The sequence below is a fragment of the Malania oleifera genome, chromosome 3, assembly GCF_029873635.1.
Source record: "Malania oleifera isolate guangnan ecotype guangnan chromosome 3, ASM2987363v1, whole genome shotgun sequence".
In the NCBI taxonomy this organism is placed as follows: Eukaryota; Viridiplantae; Streptophyta; class Magnoliopsida; order Santalales; family Ximeniaceae; genus Malania; species Malania oleifera.
In genome coordinates this window covers 111317669-111342236 of record NC_080419.1, presented here as the reverse complement: position 1 = coordinate 111342236, position 24568 = coordinate 111317669, and the positions used below count along the sequence as shown (strand labels likewise).

The 24568-nt window shown below is 36.3% G+C and overlaps 1 protein-coding gene across 3 annotated transcripts in view; it reads right to left on the bottom strand.

Moving 5' to 3' along the window:
• Window positions 1-24568, bottom strand: part of LOC131152049 (uncharacterized) — a 53259-nt gene that overhangs the window by 7278 nt on the left and 21413 nt on the right. For all 3 annotated transcript variants that reach the window (XR_009135828.1, XM_058103638.1, XM_058103639.1), the window contains exons 7-8: window positions 11992-12343; window positions 2346-2571 (exon numbers count right to left, since the gene is read on the bottom strand). Coding sequence is in view for 2 of the 3 variants with exons in the window: in XM_058103638.1 (XP_057959621.1) it covers window positions 2346-2571; window positions 11992-12343 (578 nt within the window). In the remaining variant the exon portion in view is untranslated. The remainder of the gene's footprint in view (window positions 1-2345; window positions 2572-11991; window positions 12344-24568) is intronic.

Here is a 24568-nt window from a genome sequence, read left to right as displayed (position 1 = left end):
TTGTAAGCCAAATAAGGCAGTATGACTCCTCGGTCACTTTGATGTTTCCTAGTGTCAGGATGATAATTACATAAAAATCTCTTTAGGGGAGGGTGAGTGTTCATCAGTCATTGTAAAACTCACTAGCAATTGTCAACGTGCTTAGCCTACTTACCTCCCTCGCTAAGTACAACATGTCAACGGAGGATTTGTTAATGAATTACATTTGCTTCAATGTTTACTGCTTGGTTGCCACGGCTTTCATGAATTGATTACTATTTCCGCTGCTATCTGAATGAATGTGAATGAAAGTGCTTCATGGATAAATGTTGGTAAACGATAGGTTGGCTAGTTAAGCAAAAGTGCTTTAGCTAGCGCCGCAAGACCCTTCACAACGGTGTGAAAATAGTTGGACCGTGACACTGTGCAGTGGAGCAAAAGAAGTGGAGAGCAAAAACGTGGATGAAAGATGTTCCTTAGGTATGGAGGTGTTGGTGCTGTGGGTGGTTGGAGTCCACAAACACCGACTAGGATAGCTAACTGGGATGCTTGGAGAGCATTCCATCAATCGCAAGAGATGATTGTCATACATCGGATCGTATTGAAACAATAATTGAAGCTCAGTACATAAAACGTTACAAATCAAATTTCAATGACCAATTTGAAAAAAATTCTAATCACCATTCATGAAATTTACCCACCAATTTACCTACCACAAAAGAGGATGAGTCGGTCTTAGAAACTACAAATTTAAAATTTCCTTCCTCTTCTTGTACTAGAGCTTCTAATCATAAGAATAAAACTGAGAGAACAAGAAGAAAGGTGGAGGAGGACAAGAGGCCTATCTCCTAGGTGCTCTACTAAGCACGTAAAGCCCCAGTGAGACCAATTGGTAACCAAAACAGCTGATCAGCAACTCCAGGACCTGATGGAATTTCTTGCACCTTATACCAGACTGCATGGGACATAAAAATAAATGATTTGATTGCGGCTGTTCTGTATGAGAAGCTCCGCCTTCTCCAAATGGTTGATCTTAGCATGCTAGTCACTGCTTCATTTCATATAGTGATAACGCTTTCTCTTTCTTAGCGCTCCACCCCCCTTGTAACTCCTTTCAAATCCGTTCAATAAAAATTTAAATATATTCATTTCTAAATTTTCAGGAAAATGTCGCTTATTTTGGGCAAGTCCTGCTTCCCTTTTTCATGATTTCAGCAATCTTGTCATTATCTCTCACCATGATTATTTTTTCATATATTCAAACTTTCTGTCCACTATAATATGGAAGTCACAGATGGGGATCATCCACTCCATACATGCGCCACAACAAAGAGCAAGCTTCATTAAATGTTTTTGCATTCCTGGGTTTTTGGACTATTTGACATTTTATATTTTAGGGTTTTGATTTCCTACTTATCCTTATTTTTTAACAAATCGATTTTGGGTATTGTACATATAAATAATAGGCCAATGTTACTCTACACTGAAAATTTGAGAGCAAATTTGGCTCACTCCCTCTCTCATGGTTCTTTCTCTCTAGCACTCTTTCTCTCCTCTCCTTTCTTTCCTCTTTCTTCCTTTCTATATGCCTCTAACTTCTCCATCCCTGTTTGCCATTATACATTAGTCACAGTGCAACACTGTTAGATTCTAATTATATGTGGTTTTCTATTTTTTATAATAGGAAAACTATTTGTTTTTACATTAATCAAGACAGTTCAGTGTGGATATGACATCCTCATAGTTCAATACTTAGAATGCCAGTTTTTATTTGCTGTAGATGGAAAAAGCCAGAGATGTAGCATTCATCTGCACATAATCCTTTATCTTTGTCTCACTCTGGAACTGTTGGGATCACAATCGACAAAGTTTTACTTTCATTGTCCATCAAAAACATTTCTATGAGGCTAACAAAGGGAAAGCCTCCTCTAGGGTTCCTAATCATACAAAATCTAAGTTATTAAGAGAACTTAAAAGCCAAATGCTGAAATTTAATTGCTAATAAAAGTCGAACTTGATGAAATTGAGTCATAAGCTTCTATTATAATAAGACCAAACCCTCAAACATTTGCAACAATAAATAACAACCCCTATTTTACACTAATTCCAGCCATCCATATAGAATAAAGCAAAAAGGTTCCAATACTATTAAGTAACCTGAAGAACATTAACAGTGCCAGTGCAACACTAAGGTGAATAACAATTTTTTATTTTCATGCAGGCTTTTGACTGGCATCACCCTCTTCACTTACACATGCAAACGCATACAGACTAAAAAATAGTGAGATAAATAGAACTTGAAACTATGAGTCTACAACCATCAAGAGAGAGAGAGAGAGAGAGACAAAAAGGGATAAAAATCTTACTTTTGACAATAATCATCAAACATCCACCTCAGCTTATTTGGTACTGCATAAAGATGGCTGATCTCCACCAAAGTGCTAAAGAGTTTTGGACTATACGGATATATTTGCAACCCTTGTGAGATTGGGCCCCATATATCTGATAGTTTTGACAGCTTATGATGCCTATAAAACATCCTCATATAATAGTTGAACAAAATTTCTAGCTGATAACTCTGGCTCCTTTTCTCTGCAGTTACAAACAATCAACAGTCACATCACAATACGAAAACAAATTAACATGTCAATTTATTTTGGGGGTACTAAATTTAAATATCAAATTGAGTTAAAAAAAATATTACTTATAACTAAAGAACAAAGCCCAATTCCCTAATATGACTACAGTAAATATCAACATCATAGATGCAATATCATGGTAGGAGCTAGATGTAGGAAAGCCCTTAAAAGTTGGCAATGCACTTGGAAATACAAAATCATCCATTGAAATTGGAATCCAAAGTGTTGATCTCATTCCTGGCTTTGAATAAGAAAATCTCATTCCAGAGTCAGATGTCCCCATCCCCCCCCCCCCAAAAAAAAAAAAATTCCCAAGGGAGGCACAGAAACAAATTCCAATCCAAGATACAATCATAAGAAAAAAAATTAAAAACCCAAATTTCCTCTAAACATTCATACATACACACACATCTGCACATATTCACAAGCATCTACACATAAATTCTGTGCATCTTCATTGAGATAGAGTTGCTTTCAGGGCTTCTTTTGGGGTTCATTCTTTGGCTCTTTCACGGAATGTTGTTATCAGATCTTCAAAGGGATTGGAAAGGGGTTTTGATTTAATTGTTTAGTTTTTTTTTTTTTTTTTTTTTGCAATATTTCTAAGTTAAGAGGATTCCCTATCCTCCTTTCTTTGTAATTATTTCTTCTATACAGTACTGAATTTTTCTTTTTATATCCAAAAAAAAAAAAAGATTGAGGGCACCAAGTATAATTTGCAATGCACAAATTTTGTCGTCATGCTATGTTAGCATTTTCTATGAGTGAGACCTGCTTACAGGAGAATGTGGGTCCTGCTTACGCAAAATGTGGATAAAAGTAAATCCTATTTACGTACAAAATGCTAGCATGAAGAACAAGATTCTTGCATTGTAAATCAAATGCGGTGGTGCCCCGTTCCAAATTTCATGTAAGGTTTTCTCTGTATAAACATACAGATACACATATATTTAGAAACATAAATACACGTGCATTCGAATTTACACACACACCCCGACAGCTCCATCTACAAATAAACAACATCCATCTAAAACACAAACATACATATGTATAGTAAAATGAAGTACTACATAAAGATTAGTCAGAAACAGTCTATTTATGTCAACAAAAACAAGAGTCAATTTGAAAAATTAAATTGGTTCCAATACATATATGCCCAAATGTATCAAATAAGAACAATGCAATTCTCTTTTGCTTTTGAAAAATGATTATCCTTCTAAAAAAAGAAAGAAAAACACAACAATGCAATTCTAATTCTAATTCCAGATAGAATGGAACAAGAGGTAAAAATCTGCCAATTCATTCTCGATACCAGACCCAATTCCCAAACCAAACAACATCCTAAGGTTAATCTAATAAGAGTCATCTTCTAAGGAAGATTCTTAAGCTCTGTCTTGTACATTTTTCCTCCTGAATAAAAATTTCTTCTTTTTCTAATAAAAAATTTGTCTAGTAAAAGAAGGTGATGAAGCAAAGAGTTATCGATCATGAACCACCCCCCTCCCCCCAAAATAATAATAATAATAATAATAATAATAATAATAATAATAATAAAAAACAAAAACAAGACCAAAACCAAACCCTTTAGGACCACATTAGATCTAATAGTCCAATCATCAACTGTTCCTCCTTGGTCTGTTTCAAGAAACATATTCCAACGGTTAGTTTCATTAGCTGGGTGGCAATCCTCAACAGACCCTTTGGGATAAAACCTATGATTCTTTATGTGTTTTCACCAAGTCTGCTCCTGAAACCAGGAATCATTTGTTCAGTGATTGCCTTTTCTCTAAAGCCATCTACTAGAGGATTGTCAATGCTTTCAACAATACTGGAATCAACAGGAAGTGGGATCAAGAATTCCTTTGGCTCATTTCCCTAGGAAAATCAGATTCAGCTATTCTCCAGAAACTCATTAGGACTTCAGCAGTTCACCACATCTGGAAGTCTGGGAATTTGCTTATTTTTAACCAGTCCTCAGCTGACCTGACAGCTGACAGCAGGGAATTTGCTCTTTATTTCATTTTGTTCTCTTGTGTTCTCTCTGTTCTACTTTCCCTGTGCTAATATATTCCTCTTACATTCTTTAAATAAAAAAAAATAAACCTGGAATAACCTAGGATTTTCAAGAATAATAACATATAAAATCAATACCCTTCTTTCCAGATTCTCCAGATCATGAGGCTTATACAATATGGTTTTAACTTTGCTTCAACCTTCATAAATTATTTTTTCAGTTGAACAGGAAGAAGTATATTAATATAGAAGGAATGTAAAAAACAAGAGAATAAGGAATCCTCCAAAAAAAAATAGAAAAATTAACACTAAAAAGCAAACCAATCACGCTGAATGTCTTCAAAACACATTCCTTCGAAACAACCAGCAGCAACAACCCATAAAGAAGCCAAGCACTGAATTTGCTCCAAACACAATCCCAAGAAGGCTTCTTCCCCATAAAAATGAGTGTTCCTTTCCACCCAAATGCTCTGCAGCACAGCATACAAAGCACATCTCCATAAAGAAGACATGTCTTTGCTCTTTCCGAAACCCAAAAACGAAATGACCAGCATACCCAACTTTCCCCAATAAAACCAAAAAATATTGTCCCAAATCCTCCAAGTGAAAGAACAATGCAAAAACAAATGAGGTACAGATTCAGAAATGTCAAAACAAAGAACAATCATCTGGAGGTAATGCCCTAGAAGGCCTCTCACTCTGCAACAGATATATTAAGAACAACCAACCAAATAAAAGCCTACTTTTAGAGGGGACTTGGGCCTTCCAAATAACAATATGATAGAATGAGAAGGACATATTCACCTAAAGTGAAAATTCAAAGAAAGAATTGTAAGAAAATTTTCCGGAAGAATCCAGCACCCACTTCCAGACATCCTCCCTATTGGAAAGACAGCAACCCCACTCCCCGCCCCACCAACCCCAAAACAAACTCAACAAAAATGTGAGCTCCTTCACCTCTCTATCATTCAAAGATCTATAGAAATGAAAATCCCAAAAAAATTGTCCCCGTCAGAAAATAAAAAAGAAGAAACAGCCCCATTATGTAACAAAGAAAGACAATACAAAAGAGGAAAATAACACAAGAAATGCCATATCCCCCACCCAAGGGTCTTCCCATAAACGAATGTGCAGCCTATAACCCACCCCAAGTAAGGGTGTACAAAATTTACTGAAAAATCGAAAACCAAGCCGAAACCAAACTGTTTGACAATTTTGTTTGGTGTTTCAGTTTCGGTTTTGGCTTTCATAAAAACCAACTTTCGGTTTCGATTTCGGTTTTAGAAGAAAACCGAACCAAAAAAACAGGAAAACCAATTAACATGAAAATAGTTTTAACACAGCAACCACAACAATTTGATAATTTTTCTTCAGAATAAAATAAAATTTCAGTTATATATCACCCCCCCCCCCCAAAAAGTTCATATTTACAATGTGGGACAAGTGATTGAAGGGTGAAGAGTGAGAGGCTGAGGAGTGAAGAGCAGCATACGTAACCCAAGCCTCCCTCTTGAGGGTCATCATGTACGTGAAGACGGCGGTGAAGGGTGTGATGGCGCCGATGGCCTGATTGAAGGACAGCAGAAGAAATCTGAGAGAAATGTTCCTGCTGACGACAGACCCATAAAACACAACGCTCAAAGTGGCAATCTTGAGGAATTGAGCCCTAAGGGGCAACCTTGAGGAAAGCAATGGAGATGTAGCTGATGGCGCAGGCAGACATATGGCACATAGTGAGGAAAATTGGGAAGCAGAAGCCATAATTGGAGAGCAAGAACTTGTTGAGGAGGACATGTTGGATGAAGAAGGCTTGCTTCTTGGATGAAGACGGCAACATTTTTTTTTTTAGGGATTTTCCTGAATTGGGTGCTCAGATTTGTGGGAGAAGCTCTCATTGGAGCTCTAATGGCAGAGTGAGGTGATGGGGGGTGTTGGGAACGGTTGTCCCACATTGGCCCGGAGGAAGAAGGGAAGACCCTTCCCCCTCCTATAAAAACACATTTCGAATGGACTGGGATGTATGCATTCTAATTGTTCAAACTTATTGGGCCAGGCTTCTCTATTCAATTAAGGAGCTGGGCCAATCTCTCAAAGCCCATTTCTCTTGGGCTGTGGCAGTTAAAAGTCCATATCTTTTGGGCATAAAACATTTTCTTTTGGCCTTCTGTTCGGCCCACGTTCAGTTGGGCCAATTAAAGTTTAAAATTTTGTATTAATAACCAAGAAAAACCAAACCAAACCAAAAAAGATCAGTTTTACGGTTAAGTTAAACCGTCGGTGTGAGGTCTGGTTTCGGTTTAAATAATTTAGAAATCAATTAGTTCGGTTTGTTTATCGGTTTTTCCCAAAAATCAAACTGAAAAAGGACTGATTACACCCCTAACTCCAAGTATGGTACTACTGATAAAACGTGGATAAATCTGAGATATGCATCTCCAAGGAATCTCAAAAGATCTAAAACCCACAATACTATTCCACCCATAATCTTGTTACCCAAATTTACTTTTAACTACTTTATACCAAAGTGAGTTCCCCTCTAAATGAAACCTCCACAACCAAATTCATCAAGGAAATCTTTTTTAGACACCAATTTCTCAAAACCCAACCCCCTTCCTTCTTCGAGTACACACCACCTCCAAACCAACCAAATGATCTTTCTTCTCCGCAACCCCAAACAAGAGAAAGTCTCTCATGATTCTCTCAATAGTCCTTACTCCTTAGTAATTTAATATTAGACGAAAAAAGACAAGTAATCTTTACATCTAGGTAAAATGATTCTCAACTATAGGCTAAAGCATCTTTGAAAGAAATTCAAAAAAGATTAAAATTGAGTAGCATGACTACGTTATAATTTGCATACTATGACTACAATAGCACAACTTTAGGACCCTTTATGGACTTGAACTGTAAGACATATGGCCAGTTTGGCCAATTCAAAATTTTGGCAAGCACAAAATGATGCCCAAGTTGTGAATCTCAGATTTTCTATTTGGGATAAGACAATGGAATCATCTTTGGTGGGCAAAGAAGTTGTTGATACTCCTGCTTGATCCAAAGCTCTTGGACACAACATTTTCCAGTACTCTTTAGTTCAAGCCTCAAATGATCAACAAGATATGTATCTAACAATGTTAGGGGGAAATGCTTGGCGGTGACTTTATTCTTGAACCATCCTGCTTTTAAGCTTTCCTGACCCCTTGGAACCTAATTCAGATGAAGGCAGCACTCTTAAGATGCTTTCTGCTACCTCAATTGAAGTTATGCACCCAGTCATATGGTTCTCATCCCTCCTTACATGTTCCACGCCTAAATTTAATGAAATGTTTTTTTGTCATTCATAAATATGGGCCCAAATGCATACTTTATTCACCATTGGGTTTGGAATATTAAGTCAACTTTTTGTTCGAAAATACATTCATTTATTAAGGCCACTGGAGACTACTATATTTGTTGTGGGTGTTGTTAGAGGTTTAGTTATGACTTTCCAAGTCCAAGCTCTCTCTTCTTCAACCACTAGCTGTCACCAACCATACCATATATGATGTGGAAATTCTTGCCTTCTGGGTGATGCTTTTTCAGCTGGAGTTTCCCACAGTTACAGCCCTGTGGTACCTTGGATATGTTCAGTACATGCCATCTATTAACTACACCTGCTTGGCCAATGCCTTTCCAGATTATGGAGTACAGCAATAACAAACTCAAGTTTGAGTTTTCTTTAATTGAGGTAGTACGTCGATGCAACATCAACCCAGAAATTCTAGGTGCATGCATATTTTAAGAACAAAATTAGAACTTGGGGCCTTTATTTTAATTTGGCAATTATGGTAAGGTGTCCTTTAATAAGATATGAGAACGTAAACAGAGAAGGCAAAAAATCCTCGCACAGAAAAGAGAAATGAAAATGAAATACAATCAACTTAATAGAGCTTTCCAATCCTGCTGAAAATCCTCAAAGCATGTACCCTTAAAACAGCCTGCACTAAAGCCCAAAGAGAAGCCAAATAACATATCCTTTCTTACTACCTAATCCCTCACATAACACCAAAGAACACACACCTCCATAAACTAACAACATCATTAATCCTCCATAATCCTGTAAAAGAAGTACCCAATAGGTCTTCCATCATCTTCAGGCACACCCATCCTCACCAAATAGTCCAAACAATCTATTCAACATGCCCCAAGAATGAATAATGCACAAACAAATAACAAACAGTCTCCGAACTGTTGGAGAACCCCCTAAAAATAAAAATAAAAACCATGTGGGGACAATGCTTTTGAGGCCTCGTACTCTGCATATTGTTGGAGTTTACTCTGTTAAGGCCATCAACTAACAAATGCCTTAATCTTAGAAGGGATTTTACTTCCCACACATGACAAGAAAGTGGACAAAATATAATAGATTTTATATGGTAACAAAAGAAGGATTTACAAGAATTATCACCTAAAGAATGCAAACTCACATCCTACCATCACTATTAGATAAAGCATAGAAGGAAGCCCTCCACCTCCCTATCATTCAAATCCCTTCTATAATGAAAATCTTAAGAAAAAATGTGCCATTAGGAATCAAAAAAGAAGAAAAAGAACGCATTATGGACCCTAGAAAGATGATAAAGCCAAAGAAAAGTAATCAATAATTCTGAATCCCCCACCCAAACATCCTCACAAAAGTGAATATGAGAACCATTGCCCAATTTAAACTTTATCAAAGGAGTAAAGAAAGGGTAAACTTGTGAAATGACCTTCAAAGACTCTCAAAATAACATTTAAGCCCCATATTAGCATCCCAACTATTCAATTGCAAGCCAAATTCACTTCTTATAAGTCTGCCACGGAGAGATCACCTCTAAGGGAAACTACATTCTCATTAGCCAAGTAGAGCTATGTTTTTAGACACCAAGATGCCAAGACCCAAACCTCCCTCCTTGACCTGCACACAACCTCCCACCCAACAAAATGATCCTCTTCTCTCCTATATCTACCAAAGAAAACCCCCTCAAAATCATTTTTATCTTATTGACTACCCCCAAGGAATTCTAAACAAAGACAAATAATATGAAGGAATATTAAAAAGACAAACCTGAATAAGAGTGATGTGACCACCAAAGAGAATAAAGCACCCTTCCACCCATCCAAATACTTAGCACCACAGAATCAAGAAATCTAAAGAACAAGAATTACCACATAAAACGACTTTTGGGTAAGTTAACCAATCTAAAACATCCAAGCAAAGAAGTACAATACAAAACCCTATCAGATTAAGGTTAATAGCCCCAAATCCAATCTTCCCTAAATCCACTCTTCCCCAAATTAAGCCTCAGAAGAACGACCTCTAAAAAATCTGTGAAATCTACGGATGTTGAATAAAGACTATAGTTCTGTTCAATTTCCATTTCTGGGGAAAAGATTTAACAGAAACATTCAGTCATAAAATGAGAAGCAAGAAAAATGCAGGACTAGGCTTTAAGCCTATTGGAATTATGCACTCTCTACCCTGGTGAAATGTATAAAGATATAACATTAGATTGTAAACAAATGATCCAATATTCAATGCAGAACATTAGTGACTTAGGATTTCTTTCAATTTTATAATTTATTTTGAAAATTATTAGTTTTGTTTGGGATATTACTTAATTAGGAAAATCACTTATATGTCTGAGTCTTACCTTATTTAGGGATTCAACAACTGGAGCTTCATTGTAAATTTGTAATGAACGTAGGCTGCATCTTATGGACTTACATTTAGAGTTCTTTTATTTTCCTAAAAATATATGACTAAAATAATAATGAATAGCTTCAGGATAACTAACTGTGATTTGGAACCCTCATCTCCCACATCCATCTCAAAAGATTCCCATGAATATTGTACAACAACCATGGCAATTAGCATCAGTTTAATTATAATGCACACTAACACGTTACCCCTAACTACAGCACTCCCGAAGGCAAAAAATGCCAAACTCTAATAAATGAATGCATCTACAACCATCCACCCTCAACTCCTCACAATCGCATAAAAATCTTTACTTACATAGACCATAGTACATAAAAGAGTTATAAATGTCTTGCCCGTGACAGACAGGCTCCTCACACTGTGCCTGCACTTCTAATATACTTTTTTCCATTCCAAACATTTTTCCAATATTACTTGGGACACTTTTTCAATGCTTTCTGTACACATAAATGACATATTGTAATAAAGCCATTTTCTGGGTTAATGGAATATATTTTTTGCAAACACAGCCCCCCCCCCCCCCCTCTTTTCTTCCCACAAAAAAAAAAGCAACCATAATAATTTATCTAGGAACTATAATGGCATTAAGTTTTCAAAAGAAGTAGTTCTATTGAGAATTCTATTACAGATAGGGAAGCAAAGTAAGCATGTAAAGAAGTGTTAATTCCGGGGCTATATGACAATTATAATATAGCAATCCTAGGATGTATTAATTCTCTAGCTATAACCAAAGTGATGCAAGGGCTCACATACAAACACACAAACGGAAGAACTCTAACGCTGCATTTGGGAGCATGAATTTTGGACCTTGGATTTGGATTTGGGTGGACTTGGGCAAATTTCAATACAACTTTGTATTACATCTTATCCAAATCCAACACAAATCCCAATCCATATCCAAACATAGGGTAAAAGTTTCATTTCCAAAACTAGATGACCAAGTATTTACAACCCAATATAAATAATAAATCCATAAAAGCTACTTTACCAAATTAAAAACTATCATACTTCCGTGAAGTAAATTAATAAAATATAGATGAATGAAAAATTAGAACTTCCTAATGACAGATGACTTCCTGGCTCAGCCATCTCTCAATGATGAACTACTATCGCCATCATTCTCTCCTGTCACTAAAAAGTTCAGCTTCAAAACACTAACATAAGGCGGTTTGGAGAATGGGAACAACTGGATCCAAAGCTTGAAGCAGGCTGATTCAGGGCCAGTATCCAACAATTTTAATTATCAAGTATATATATACGGGCCTTTTTTATAAGCTTACAATACCGTAAAAATAAGGAAATTAATTTAATAAATCTAAATAAACTAAAAAAATATTAGTTTCCTAAATAATAATACCAGAATCTTGCTTCCTAAATAACAATGCACTAAAGTCTTGAAGATATGACCCTAATAAAAATACCAAAAATAAACAAATGAATGTATAATTAAGATAGAATATCTCCTCCATGCTGGTTGCATCAATCTCCCCGGTGAGAGGAGAAAAAAGTCCAAAGTGATTAAGTGAAGAAATTATTTGGACAAAATCAGAAGGAACATTGAAATGGAACAGGTGATAATAGAGTACGCACATATGCAAGAAATGCATATGAATGCCAGATTACCTGGGAGCACCATCGAAAAAGCCTGGGTTAAAGCATCAATGCCTGCGGCTAATCCACTAGTCAGTTCTTCAAAGAGGGCAGCTGAACAAATGAGAGCTATTGAATAATCCTCTATAACACCATGCCTCCATGCTGATTGTTGCACTCTTATTTGTTCTTTGAATCCTTGGTGTGCTCGTAGAAGTTGCAAATTTGATGGTTGGCATTTATATGGGCTATAAGTTGAACCACTTCCTAAGCAGCATAAAATGTGAATAGGACGCAAAAATGATTCTGGACCACAGTCAGAACTACTGGCCAGCTCCATTTCAGCATACCAAAAATATAAAAGAGGTGCTTTTGACCGGAGATCCTGTTCAATTGAATTGGGGGGAAAAGTAAAAGAATAATCACATACCCAGATAGCAAAAAGGTTAGTTCAGAAATAAATCCTAAAAGAAAATTAGAAAATAAAAATATATAAAATAAAATAACAAATTCACAGGAGAAAGAATCAACAAAAAAAAAAAACTCATCACCTCTGATGTGAACACAATTCTAAGATCCACCATGAAAAATAACATAGACAATATCCAGAAATAAAAGAGATCCAGAAAATAAAGAGCTAGAGAGAAGACAGATCGCAAAATGTCTATACCACTGTAATGGAAGTCGTGTGGAAGTGTGTCTACTAAATAGCAGTATCAGCGTCAAACTCAAACATAATACAAAATGGGAAGCATAAGATTTTGTTTACAAAGACCTGTGCACTACCCATTTTCTTTTTTAGAAAAACACAAACAAATAACATTGAAACAAAAGATAAGCTACTGGTTACAGAAAAGAACATCTCTGAGGCAAACAATTTTTCAAAGGAAAACAAGGCTGTGGATTATATCCAGGGCAACAAAGGATTAAAGGATAGAAGTACCATGAATTTTTAGTCATTAGCATAGAAAACATTCATGCAAATGCAGGCCAGGGGGCGGAGGGAGGGGGTGGAAAGATTTGATGTAATCGTATAAATATCAACATTAAAGTAGAATCATGAAATTAATGTTCTTTCTTTTCAATTGAAAAACAAAGAAAACAAGAAAAAAGAAGCACCAATAAAGAATTTCTTTTTTTGATAATAAAAGAAGCTATGTTAAATAGAAAGAAGAGAAGGTACTAAGTGCGGGGACATGGAGTCCATCCAATAACAACAAAAGACTATTAAAGAAAAAAGAGGCGGGGGGGGGGAGGGGGAGGGAAGCAAAAAACACAAGATCACAAAATAAAACTAGACAAACTTAACCAAGGAAAATCCTTTTCAAACCCTTTCCATCATAATTTACCGAGCTTTCAACTTCACTAATTTACTTTGACCCTTCATCTTTCAAGTTTTAAAACTATCCAACCACACTTCATTTCCTCTTAAATCAGTCAATTTTAACTCCATTTTATCCAAAATATCTTGAGCTTCTAACTCCTTAGGAATCTCCTTCATGGGTGTAGATTAAATTCCATCCTCAAGCTGTAAATTATTAACCAGCCCATAATTTTCATAACTAGACACACCTTCCAAATCTTCCAACAAGGGAGGATGAACATAAGATAAATCCCTAATTCATCCAAGAATCAGAAACATACCAATATTGTTCTCAAACCCCTTCTCCCACCCCCCACCCCCCAAACCACCACCACAGTCGAACTCACTAATATCGTCACTCTCTGAATCTGAAAATCCCTCCATTTCTTTATCTCCTTTCCTTTACTTGCCCCATTGCTACCCCCAATCTCCTTTGCATGAGAGTCTTCGCTATGCTAATTCTCCTTTTAGAATCTCTACTTACTATCTTAGCCACTGACTCACCAGATTTTTCTCTCTTATCATGAAACACATTTTTCATCTCCACATCCACAGTTTCCCTCATTCGTTAGAATTTGGACAAAAAAACATCAGAATTCCACCCCCACCATGCAGCTTCTATTCTTTTACTCCTTTCAACCCCACCTTTTAATCCCCCTTCGACATTTGTCTTATCTTTAACACCACAATCTCGTTTTGACACTATCCTGCTAATATTCTGATCTTGTTCTGAAGCTTGTTCAGTTTGATTTGTAACTTAAGAGAGCTGAAGCCTGTGAAAGGAGTCTATTATCAAAAGGTATAGAGTCCTCCTTCCCACAATTTGTCTTCTGAGTACTAGGAACGGTAGTTTGGGCCTACCCATTATTGGGGTCCAGCAAGTACTTGAATCACCTTGTTCCTTCAGCATGGATTGAAAATTAAGGTGTACTCCCAAGTGAGGGGGTGAATTGGGTTTTTTTTTTAAATTTTCTTAATAACTTAGGTTTACAAATACCTTAGTTAAGTATTACCCCTTTCTACTTAATTTCTAACAGTCACAAAATCACAATAATATTGATCAGCAACCTCACAAGCACAGCCAACAATCCTTTGCATGAAAATATGTTATAATCCAAATTCAATCTTTTATGAATGAACAATATTAAAGATCAGTTGTTAAATTCCAATAATAAATATCAAGATAGAATTTTATAAGATTGATCTCAAAAACCCTGCAATATATCTTTATTGATAAATTAACAAGGTTTATTTCAACTATTATTCTCAGAATCTTCAATATTCAGAATTTTAGCCAACTCCCAATACTCAGCAATTCAGTATTCAAGTATAACCTGATTTTTCAAACCAATAAATAATCAATAGAGTTCCTTTGATTAAAGAAAATCAGTATTCCAGCAATTCCCAAATATTCAGCAAGTTCTTAACAATTTAAATAAGCATACACGCAATTTTTATACTTGAAAGAATGTAAAGAGATTGAGGGAAGAAAAGAGGAACACCCAATTTTTCACAAGGTTCGGCCAGCGGCCTACGTCCTTGCCCCAAGCAACACGCTGTGAGGATTCCTTTCCAACTTCTTTACCAGGCAAAGTTACAACCACTCTCCGTTCGAGGTGGAGATCCCTCTCTAACGAGAACACCCTCTCACTAGCCAACAATCCAACAATCCTGAATCGTCAAGAAAACAGAAACAAGGAACAACTTTTGTTTGTACAAGTAGAACTCTCAGTTAGAGCAGATTTGTACAATTGAAAATCAGTATACTTCAAACAATAAACAATATAGAAGAATGAAGCTCAGATGAATATCACCAGGGTTCTGATTAGATTTGAAAAATCTCAGCAAAATAGATTAGAAATCCGGGGATTGTATCAGTAATAGCACAGCAGTATTTCAGTAAGAATTTCAGCAAGACAACTCTGAGTTTGTAATTCATATGTGCTTGATAGTTGTCTATAATTTGTGAAAATAACACGTATTTATAGAGTAGTAAAGTATATTACTGTTTTCCCAAGTTTCTTGCCGTATTTCCCAAGTATTCTCCAAGTTTGGGAGTCAAGTAATTAGTTTTGGAAACTTTCCCAACGCTGTTTTAAAGTAAAACATGAACTTCAATCGACTGTGTCTCGAGGGTCAGTCGCCTGAGCTTTTTAAGTTCAGCATATTTTGAAACTCAGTGTTGATTCAGTCAACTGGACGTTAAAGGTCAGTCGCCTATCTCGGTTCTGTTTGCTTAAAAAAACATTAGCACAAAAATGTTAGTTGCCTTATGTAAATTCATAAGTTGTCTGTCCCGCTTGCAACTCTTATGTTTTTCAAAATTTGATTTCAAAACTTTACTTTGATCTTGGAAAACGTAAGTGAGACTTTATGAAAATATTTTCCATGATTTAAAATCAGGTCTCTAAGTCACTGAAATTTCTTAAGAGCTTCATGCATCAATATTGAATTTGTGAAGTACTTACATGAGACTTATATATGATCAAACTATCATTAAATACGAAGTCTTCATGCTTTGGCTTGCTCTTTATATCCAACTTGAACCTTTTTATCTCCAATAAGCTTTAACTTCATCAATCCTTATAACTTTAAGTACAAGCTTTATTGAAACTCTTCAAACACTCGATCTTGATCGTTATGAAAGCATTTGAGCCCTAAAACATTACTTAAACAAACATGTTAAGTACCTTTGATTTGTTATCATCAAAACAAGATTTTAAGCCTTGTTAGGCCAACAGTGGAACCCAAAATATGAAGTCCACCTTTAAACTCCATATTACAACCCACATCAGACTTATCTAAACATTGAGCCTACTCAAATAAGTGGCCCAGTTTGGACAAGAGAGACGTCCCTCCTTTTTCAATTATTTGGGCCAGGTTCCACACAAGAAGAAAAAAAAACCACCCGGCTCACTCATCTTCATGATCTCCTTCCCAAAAGCAACCCTAGCTACCTCAGAGAAAAATTCAGCTCCCGCCAAACCCAGCTTCCTACACGTTCTGGTCAGTCAATTCCAGTCAGTCAATGTTGGAAGCTATCTTTGAAATCCCATAATCCTTCTGCTATAGAGCACCTCCACACCTATAGCACATCTCTTCTCTTCCAACCTCCATACCCTGATTTCCAGAAAGATCTCAACTTCTGCAAGAATGCACCTTGCCTTCACCTTTTTAACCTTCTAGCACCATTTGACTCCACAATCTGGACATGAAGAACCATCTACAGCTACACCTCCAAAATCCTTCTCAGATTCCTTGGCCAACTCGCAAAAATCAATCGCAAAGTTTCACCACCCATCACCCTTTGCGCCACCAGGAATAAACACTGAAAATTTGTCATCTTTCCGCCCAATCCTAACTCCAAAAACTTTCCCACCTTCATCCACCTAATCAACAGCCAATACTGCGTGATACCCTTGCACACAAGGATTTAAATTTCGATTTCGATGGAAATTTCAATGGTCTCAATTTATGGAAATTTCGATTTTGATTTCGATTTAAAGAATTACGGAAATTTATAGTAAATAATGGAAATTTACAATAAAACTTTAGGAAATATTAAAATAGATGATTATGCTTAATATGGTATCAAAATACATTAAAAAAAAATGCATATATGACAAATTTTTAGTGTTTAGGATATTAAACTGCATATCGCGAAACAAGCTATAAAGTGAAGAACATTCAAATGATTATAAAGTTTTGAAGCTATTCCTTTGATGATTTAAGCCAACAAATTATCATTTTAAACAACTACATTTTCAATAAATATCATACATTTAATGATCTAATATCACGTGGAGTTTCTTGGTGGCTCAAAGTCATCTCTCCTATCCCTATCATTGGGATTTCGAGATGACATATATTGTTTACAATAATCACTCAATGTCATATAATTTCCAAAATATTGAGTATAGGCATACATGTGTTGTTTATACTCCTCCATAGTCATCTCATTCATGGCAATTTCTACTCGGCCAGAAGATCTTCCTATACTAGGATGTCTTCTTGCAGGTTCTACTTGTAGTGTATGTCCATAAGATTGTTTTGCATTTGCATATTGACCATACCCATATTCTTGACATGTTTGTCCATACCCCTAGGGCATATTTGTTGCCAATTTCCATATTGTTGTGTCTGCTCATATGCATACGGAAAAGGTTGGCCATATGTAGATTGTGATGAACTGTTCTGTGTAGATTCATAACCACTATAACTATTAGAGTCATGCTTTGTTCCTATACTCATAGATTCCAAACTAAGGGAAAAGGTCACCTCTTCTATTTGATGCATCTTCCCTTTTCCCTTTCTACAACTATACTGCCTATCAACTGGACGTGTTTCTCTTTGTGGACCCTCATCTTCTAGTTGGGGAGGATGTGTATATTCCACTTTTGGTCTATAATCTTGTCATCCCTCATTTCCTCCATAGTCCCTACCATCACCACCTTGCACACTACTACTACCGGGGTTAGATCCATCACCACCAGCATCGTCGTCATTATTATCATCATCACCACCAGAGGACATAGTAGATGAAGTTCCATATCTAGACCCAAGATTCATTAGCGAATCATCACTACTAGATACTACTTCTTCTATCTGTTAGAATTCAAGATCCAATACAAAGAGAGAGAGAGAGTTGCCGCACAATAGGCAGACTGGATGCCTTTGCCTTTATGCTATTTATATATATTGAATACAATTGAACTAATGAATAAACCTAACCATAATAATGATACAAAGACTAAAGTGCCCCTTAACTAATATATTACAATATATATGATATTATCTAACATCCCCTTTAACATCTCCCCTCAAACTCACGATGGCGCACCGAGAAGCGTCGAGAGTTTGCCGAGTAGAAACTGGATGTCGCTGGTGGTTGCGTGTGGCGCTGGGAGTCATCTACATGCGATTGCAGCGTCGGCGAGAAGACCAAAACATTCACAATTTTCCGCCCGGTGCGATTCTAGTGATGGTTGTAGAGAGTGCGATGGAGTTGCAAGGAGAGTGCGGCGATGGATGGGTTGGAGCTGTAGAGAGTGCGGCAGTGGAGTTGCAGAGAGTGCCAAAGTTGCAGAGTGCCGAAGTTGCAAAGTTGCAGAGTGCCAGAGTTGCAGAGTGCCGGAGTTGCAGAGAGTTGCAAAGAGTGCCAGAGTTGCAGAGAGTGCCGAAGTTATAGAAAGTTGCAGAGGGTGCCAGAGTTGCAGAGAGTGGATGATAGCGGTGTTGCAGAGAGTGCAGCGGCGAGTGGGGAGACGATGTGACGGTGCCGTTAAAAAATTTATTTGGTTGCGAATTTCAAAAAATAAAATAATAATATATCTACAATGTAGAGATAATATCATACTTCCCACAAGCCATGGAGGGCATAACAAGATCACCTGGAATTGCTAGAACCCGCCTTAAATCCCTAACAACACAGTAATCAAAAGATTTTTTTTTTAAAATAAAAAAGAAAAACTAAAATTAAAGTACGAAGACAAAGCCCATTCTAAGACCTAGGAATTCAATTCAATTAAAAAAAGATTCAATTCAGAGGAAAAGAAAAGAAGCGGTCGAGCTCGAAGGCGTGCAAATTGTCCTTCAACTTGTGAAATCCGTTCTTGTACACTCCGAATCTGAACATCAGCCCTATCAGAATCAAGCATGTGCACAGCATACACAAATAGCTCCCGCAACACTTCTTCTTCTTCTTCTTCTTCTTCTTCGAAGTTGTAGTGGTGTTACCTCCCTGGTATGCCATTAATTGCTGGTGCAGTTGTCAAATCGAGATTTGAAAATCAGCACACAAGACTTGCAGCACCCAGACTCCACTGAACTGAAGAAACCACCGCTTGGAGAACGTTCTTTGAGCAAAGCCGCAACACTTCCCGGGTCCCAAAACCCTACAAATCAGTTGTCAAATCACTCAAATTGATCAACTTATGCAGCACAAATAGAGTTCGAAACAGCAATTAAAAGCCCTATTTTTCACTGCGCCTAAAACGCACTGCTTCAAACCAGATTTCCTACAAGCTCGTTTCCGCGAAGAGAAGGTTGAGGAAAGAAGAATCTTCAAGAGCAAAAGAGGCTTCGACCCTTCGACAGAGAAGAGGCTTTGAGCAAAAGCCAAGATCGTTGTCAAAGTAGGCTGAGATGTCTAGCGAGTGTTGTCTCAGACAACAACGCCTCGCACTCTGGTTCAAAAAAAAAAAAACAAACAAACAAACAAACCAAGCCCAACACTAAGGAAGAAGAACACCAGTTAGCGGGTTCGAATCGATTCACAAATAAACCTTTGGTTGATGATTGATGAGTAAAAATAGAGAGTGATGAGGCAGGGGATTGCGTGAAGGGGGTTGCTGTTGAAGGGGATTGTGTGTGATTGAAAGAGGGGACGCAATTAGAGTGTGAGATAGGTGCGACGGTACTGCAATTTCCACCAAAGGGGAGGTCTGATCGATGCGACGTGGGGAGATAGGTACATGACGAGAAATCAACTGTTGAAAGGAATTGCGTGCGATTGATGGGGGTCGATTGCAAAACTTAGGGTTTAGAAAGCTTTGATACCATATTAGAATTCAAGATCCAATACAACGAGAGAGAGAGAGAGAGAGAGAGAGAGAGAGAGAGAGTTGCTGCACAAGAGGCACACTGGATGCCTTTGCCTTTATGCTATTTATATATATATTGAATACAACTGAACTAATGAATAAACCTAACCCTAATAATGATACAAAGACTAAATTGTCCCTTAACTAAAATATTACAATATATATGATATTATCTAACACTATCATTACCTAATTAACATCAATGCCAAAGTCATCTCGTGCATGCTTGGCCATTTGTCGGTAAGGACTTCCGTCTCGTTCATCAAGATGGGATCTGGAAAAGTGGATACTCATCCTTGTCACCCAATTCAACTAATATTTCAAGAAAATCCAAGGGATCTTATTCAGCCACTTTGTCCATTTCGGCCTCCATATATCTTATTCGAAACTTCATGTTGTAATAACAAAAAATAAGTTGCTAAAGTCGAGTGTAGGCTAGTCTATTTATTTGCTTTGTGTGAATAAGTGCAAATGTGCTCCAATTTCGTTCACAAGCTGATGAACATACAGTTGTGACAAAATGTGCAATGCTAGCTTCCTTAGGATTGGAGCACTTGATCCATACATCTTCCACCAATCAGTTGTACAAGATATTTTAAAAACATAAGTTAGTACTTATAAGATTGTACTTGAAGTTTGTAACTTTGTATTGTACATTTATATATAAATACTTACCAAGCGCCATGGTTGCCTCTCCGAAACTTCTTTTCACATCTCTAAATAAAATAATCTAAAAAAAAAACAATATTAAATAATTAAACATGAATTAAGACGCATTTTATTTAATTTTTATTTTGAAAATATACCTCATTTCCAATTTGATCTTGGCCATAGGAATGTGGCTCAAGGGTGTTAAAAACTTTATGAACTACATCAAGCAAATAAGGATCTTCCCCAACACCTTCTTTGTATTGACATTTTGGATTTAAAAAATAAGTTGTCAAAACAATTAAAGTAAAATATAAATATGTAATAAGTAATTTGATATATGAATTTCTTGAAATTTATAAACATTTTATACCTACTACATGAAGAGGACGTTCAAGGGTTCTCTCCCACCGGTTATTAATTACTTTAAGAACCCATCTTGCCCTTCTTGCACCTACTTCAATGGCCTCTTTCATCACCCTTATTGCTTCAAACACAACTCCTAATGTTGGCCACACTTCACCATCGACTATACGCAATACTTGATATATGGGCTCATAAATGTTACAAACTTTTGTCACTCTATCCCAAAATTGATGGTTAAGAGTTGTGCTTTCAATTTCTCTACCCAATTTTGTTTGACTAAGAGTATGCTCAACCCATTCATTATATGTGAATAGAGATTTTAAGCCTACTCTTTTTTTTTTTGTAAGCTATCAAGGGCAATGTAGTTTGTAGCAAATTGTGTGGCTCCTAGACACACAATATCCCCTTGACAGTGCTCCCTCATTTTAGCAAGCAACCATCCATGGTTATATATAAAATTAGGGATCTATCTCCCTTGCAAGATCACTGTGCTTATTGCCTCTCTTTTTCCGATCTCAAAAATGAGATCAATACAATGGGACGCGCAAGGAGTTCAATACAAGTTGAATTTTTCCATTAATTTTAGACCCGCTTTCTTGTAGGTGCTGCCATTATCGGTCACCACCTAGACAACACGCTGCTTTCCTACCTCTTCCACAACATGTTTTAATACGCAATATATATATATTCATAGTCTTTTATTTTGTTAGAAGCATCTACTAAATTTAGAAAAATTGTGCTCCCTTTCGAGCAAATCATGAATTTATGATGGACAATTTTGTAGGGCCTGTCCATCCCTCACACATTATAGTGCAGCCATACGTGGTCCACTTTTTCTTCACTTCTTCTATGTGGCCTTCCATTTCTTTTACCTTTAAATCAAGGTATTTTATTCTAATTTCATCAGGTGTCGATGGATCGACTCCCGTTCCAGCTGATTGGCAACCCCACACCATGTTTTTTAAACGAGGTGATTTTGCCTTCTCAGGTGGAACATTATCATATATAAAAAACTTTGAAATCAACCTATTCATTTCTTCTTTTATTTTACCTCCTTTGAATTTTTTGGTTTGCTGCGTCTGACTTGTAATATTGAGAAGGCTTTGAAATATATGGCTCTATTTCTGGCTCTCTCCTACTTTGAGATCCCCTCATCGGAGGTCGCCCTCCAGTGCTACCAGCCCCAAAACTGCCTCCTTGTTCGCTACCTTCAAACCTACAAGATTGGTCTCTTTCCCATTCCGTTTGTTTTGAATCATAGAATGCTCAACGGTATGCAGACCTTTCATAGGGAGAAATGTTAGACGGGTATGCAATATCATCAGCATCATCCTCTTCATCAATTTCTTGTGGTTGCATCAAGTTCCCACACAATTCATTTTTCATTTCCTCCATTCTTTCTATTTTCTTTGCCTTAGCTACTGTTTTTATTTCTAAAACAATTTTCATTTCCTATTTAACTTCTAGAGGTACTTTGTCGCAAAGTTTTATATTATGTTGTGGGTCATAATTTGCTAAATGCATTTTTAATCTTGTTGCACCACCACTTTTCATTTGTATTCAGCAGTATTTACAAATAAATCCATTCTTTACGTTGGGCATTGGGTACCCATGTTCTCATGCTGGATCTTGTTTTCTTCTTTCAAACATTTTTGTAGATAATTTTACTTTACTACGAGGTTACAATGAATCAATAATTAAGTGTTAAATTAGTCAACAATTTTAAAAGGAAATTATTTAAGATGTTTTATCAATATAAAATTAATAAATAAGACAAACATTAAAATATTAAATTAAATTTACGAAATTTAATGATAATTTTAAAAATTACTAATACATTATGGAAATTAAATTAGTCTAATAAATGAAATAATTTAAACTATAATAAGCTAATAAGTAGTAAATTACTTTAATTTATTTAATTACTAGGCTATAATGATTAGGTGTTAAATTACTCTAAAATTTTAAAGAAAATTATTTAGATGATACTCTACAATTTTAAAAGAAAATTATTTATAGATGCTAAATCAAGATAAATTAATAACAAAGAGAAATAGTAAATTATTAAATTAAAATTACAAAATTAATGATAATTTTTACAAAATTACTATTAAGTAATAAATTTTGGAAATTAAATTATTCAAATAAATGAAATAATTTATACTATAATAAGCTAATAAATAGTAAATTACTTTAATTTTATTTAGTTACTAAACTTACAATTTACTATTTACTAGCAATCTAAGATTAAGGGGGTAAATGGGAGAGGTTAATAGGGAAAATGTATCTAAGGAGGGGCAATATCATAAATATATTGGGGAGGAGGGAGATTTTAAGCGAATAAAAAAATATATAACTAACTTAAAACTCAAAAGTTAAAACTTAAAACCAGGCAACCAGCTGTCTTTCTTTTTAGTGCTGCTACTCGTGGACTCAAGTCTCGACTTGGTCGTGTTCGCAGCTCTGCGAGAGGGAGATTGCAGCAATAGGAAGAGGTGCTGCTGCTGGCTGCGACTTGGGAGATGGAGGTGGAGGGTGAGGCCGAAGGCTAGAGGGAGAGGGTCGAAGCATTGGAACACTAGAGGGGACCTGAAGGCTAGGGCTTTTTGGAGTTTGAAGGTGGAGGCAGGAGGCAGCTGAAATCTAGGGTTTTTTGTTTTTTTTTTTAAGTTTGACGGTGAAAGATGGAAGAAGAAGAAGCCTTTTGTCAAGGGCCTTGAGGTATGTATCCTAATGCATGCAACAAGCTAATTTATAGAAAAAAAAATTTCCTTTTGTTTGCATTATTGTGTAGATATTTTCATTGATAGCCGGTAGGGTCTTCAGCCTCTTGATGAATTTGTGGAATAGCTGGCTTGCATCTGCAGAGCATCTCTGCAAGATCTCTTTTTTCTTTGTCATGACTCATCTAGTAAATGAAGCAGTGAATTGAGATTTGACTCAAATCTCACCAATCTCCACTGTATACTCACGGGTTGCACAAAAAGAGCCAACAAATCACGTGGGAAAAACAAAACAAAGGCAGAGAGCAGCACTAAAATTTCCCCCTCCAATTTTCATTTTTTTTTTCCCCATGATTTCCAGAAAATTTCAGGTGAAGAGCTGAAATTTTTGAAATTTACCGGAATCTCAAAATTTCGGTCGAATTTCTGCAAAATCAAATCTGTATCTCAATTTCATTTCAGGACCCCTTGAAATTCGAAATTTCGACTGAAATTTAAGTCCTTGGGTAGAATGAAGTATAATCACCAAGTAGCACAAAATCATCCACGCCTTCCAAGAATAATATAAAAACAAAAGCAATTGTCCCAAGCATCCAATTAGTTTACACCTAAACAGAAAAATTTTAATCCCATTATAGTCAGTACATTGTCATTTTTTCCCTAGCTGCAAGCTGCTACATGCTTGATCTTGTAATCATATTATAAGTAACCAACAATCATGGGGCATTTCAGGCTTCAGTATAAAAGAAACACGTAACTTCTTCTTCAAAGAAGCATATTATATTAAGGTTCGAAAATTGTAAAAAATCAAGTATAATTGTTTTGTTATTCACTATGGTGATTGATGTTTTGCATGGAATGGTTTTACAGGCTCAAGTTCTTGTGATGTCCTTATCTTCTAATGACGT